This window comes from Montipora foliosa, chromosome 9 (genome assembly GCF_036669935.1).
Source record: "Montipora foliosa isolate CH-2021 chromosome 9, ASM3666993v2, whole genome shotgun sequence".
In the NCBI taxonomy this organism is placed as follows: Eukaryota; Metazoa; Cnidaria; class Anthozoa; order Scleractinia; family Acroporidae; genus Montipora; species Montipora foliosa.
The window spans coordinates 38,012,358-38,014,794 of NC_090877.1; the positions used below are offsets into that span (position 1 = coordinate 38,012,358).

At 43.9% G+C, this 2,437-nt stretch overlaps 1 protein-coding gene across 1 annotated transcript; it reads right to left on the reverse strand.

Moving 5' to 3' along the window:
- Window positions 1-695: 695 nt before the first annotated feature.
- On the reverse strand, window positions 696-2,437 carry LOC137969636 (multiple inositol polyphosphate phosphatase 1-like). Its single transcript, XM_068815959.1, has one exon. It carries the CDS (start codon window positions 2,383-2,385, stop codon window positions 976-978), a length of 1,410 nt encoding a protein of 469 aa, XP_068672060.1. The 5' UTR covers window positions 2,386-2,437; the 3' UTR covers window positions 696-975.

The following is a 2,437-nucleotide window of genomic DNA, read 5'->3' on the forward strand; positions in this document are numbered from 1 at the left end:
CTATCCAGTGAATAACTCAATTCTTTTTGCTAGTGTTTATACGCGGCTGGATAAAGATTTATCCGATGGACAGCGTTGACCACCTTTTGAACAACCGACGGAGGCCAGATCTATAGTCCAGTGTCTTCATGACTTCTCTAGATCTACAACGACGAACATGCTCATCCCAACACAGTTCTTTAACATCTTCAGTTCCCACGGCCTGCTCCCATCTGACCTTGTAGCTCAGTCGTTAGAGCAGTGGTGACCCAACCCGACGGTCGTGGGCTCATTTCCCACCCTGGTCAGAGTTTTTCTCTGTCCTTGTGTGGGCCCATTTCGATTAGTAGGACTAACGCTCACATGGTTCATATGGGGTAGAAACCTAGCACTTCACATTACACTCTAATCAGTTAAGTCTGTTCCAATATAAGTGCTACACGGCCAACGTTTGCAAAAAAGGTAATCCTTCTTTGTGCTTTATTATTCATCAGCGTCACAAATCCTTGTCGATTTTGGCGCTCATTTCGTTGAAACTCAAGCACGCATCCAACAAACCTGTTTATTTTAGTGATTTATGTACGCGCTGCGGGCCTATTGTCACCACGGACTTACACTCTTACAACCCGGTGACATAGTGTGTAGTGCTACAGTGCACTACCACAAAAACGGGAAGGACGGCACGGCCACCCACATAAAAAGAATGTACCCGTTGCCAGTTTTTTTTTCGCATCAGTTTTATTCAAATCAGAGCGGAAAGGCTCATTATTTGAAGGAGCGTTTTACAAAATCAGATGTAATTTACTTGTCCAAAAAAAAAGGGTTAGACGTTTTTAATCATGATCGAGAAAAAGATTGCATAACATGCATGTACAATGTGTTTCAGTCCATTGCTCCATTATTCTAGCACTATAATATGGAGACATGCGTCAAACCGGCGCAGTTTGTCACGGCCTGCACACGTTCTTCGTATAAATTCGGACCTGCAAATGCATGCTACTCCGTAGATCTATTCTTGGATTTCTTGCATTTTCCTCTTCCTGTTCCGCATATTTTCTTGATGTTACAGTTTTTCTTAATATGCGAGTAGTAGCTAAGAAACTTCTGCAAACTGCAATACATGCGGCCCTCGCAAGCAGGCATCAGCACAGCGGCTTCGTTCACCAGCAATTGAATCTTCATCTGAGAGGCACGGAATGCCTCCTTCTCTCCCGTCTCCTTTTGATTGTCGCTTGCTTTTGCGGGATTTTTGCAGCGATACAAGACAAAGGCGACGTTTCCACCCATGGGTACAACATTTGAGATTCGAAATTTACGGTCGGCTTGTAAGACAAAATTGTCCGCTCTAGGGGGTACAGAGTCTTTGTAGAGTTCTAACATGGTGAGAAGGGGAATCACAGTTCCCGTATGAGCAAATCTAAAGACCCCATGGGGCTTCCCTGATTCAAGGAATCTCTCAAAACTGTCAGTTATATTCGCATAAAGCAGACAACTCATCCTGTAATTGATTGCATGGCCATAGCTTCGTTCCCAGTACAGTTTTAAGTCGTTGAGATATTCCAGTACCTTCAAGTCTTCCTCTCCAAACAGATCACACCAACTTGTGTCCGCGCTGTCTGTCTGAATGCCAAAGGCACACATCAAAAACATTTCCACGGCCCAACTAGGAGGAAGATTAAAAGCTTTGCCCAGTTTCAGTCTACCTTTGATATTCTGAAGAACTACCCGCATTTCAGTACCGTTCAAAAATTTGGCATACTCTGCAGTTTTCTTTCGCCATTTGGGGCAAGCTTCGAATATTCTCAAGTAAATGTCGTCGTTGGATGGCCCAGAAGATTTAATAGCAATCGGTTGATATCTCCCAGGACCCAGATGTCCTTTCCCTTCGAACAGTCCTTGTGCAAAGGCCACTGCACTTTGACTTGATCTCAGCTTGTCAGTTGCGACGAAGCTGTAGTTTGTGTTTGAGTAACCATGTTTCAGAGTGCTGCGAAACGTAGAAGACAAGCGTTTGGCAATGAAGTACATCTCTTCGGTACCCAATGAAGACATCTCTTTGCCAGCGGAATTCAGGATATCGTTTGGTATACTCCAAGGAAGCGAAAGTCCCTTGTAACGGATAGTAGCATTGCTTGGCAAGCTCCGGTTGATAGCTGTTAACAAAGCTTTCATCTTTTTCACTCGTGCGCTTCCAGGATACCTTGACCCGTGTCGTATGACCATATTGATATGAACTGGTTCGCATCTGGGTGGCTTCTCGATCGGTTTGCCGCTAAAATGGTACCGTGTCTTATCGCTGAACAAAAATGACTGAGATATCTCCGATTCAACAAAGTCGACTTTTAGGCAAAAAATCAACAGCAAAGGAGAAATCAGGATCATCATCTTGATCGACAAAACAGCCATTGTTTTTCAGATTACTCTCTCTGTACGTGAAATTTGAGAGATGTGTTATGAA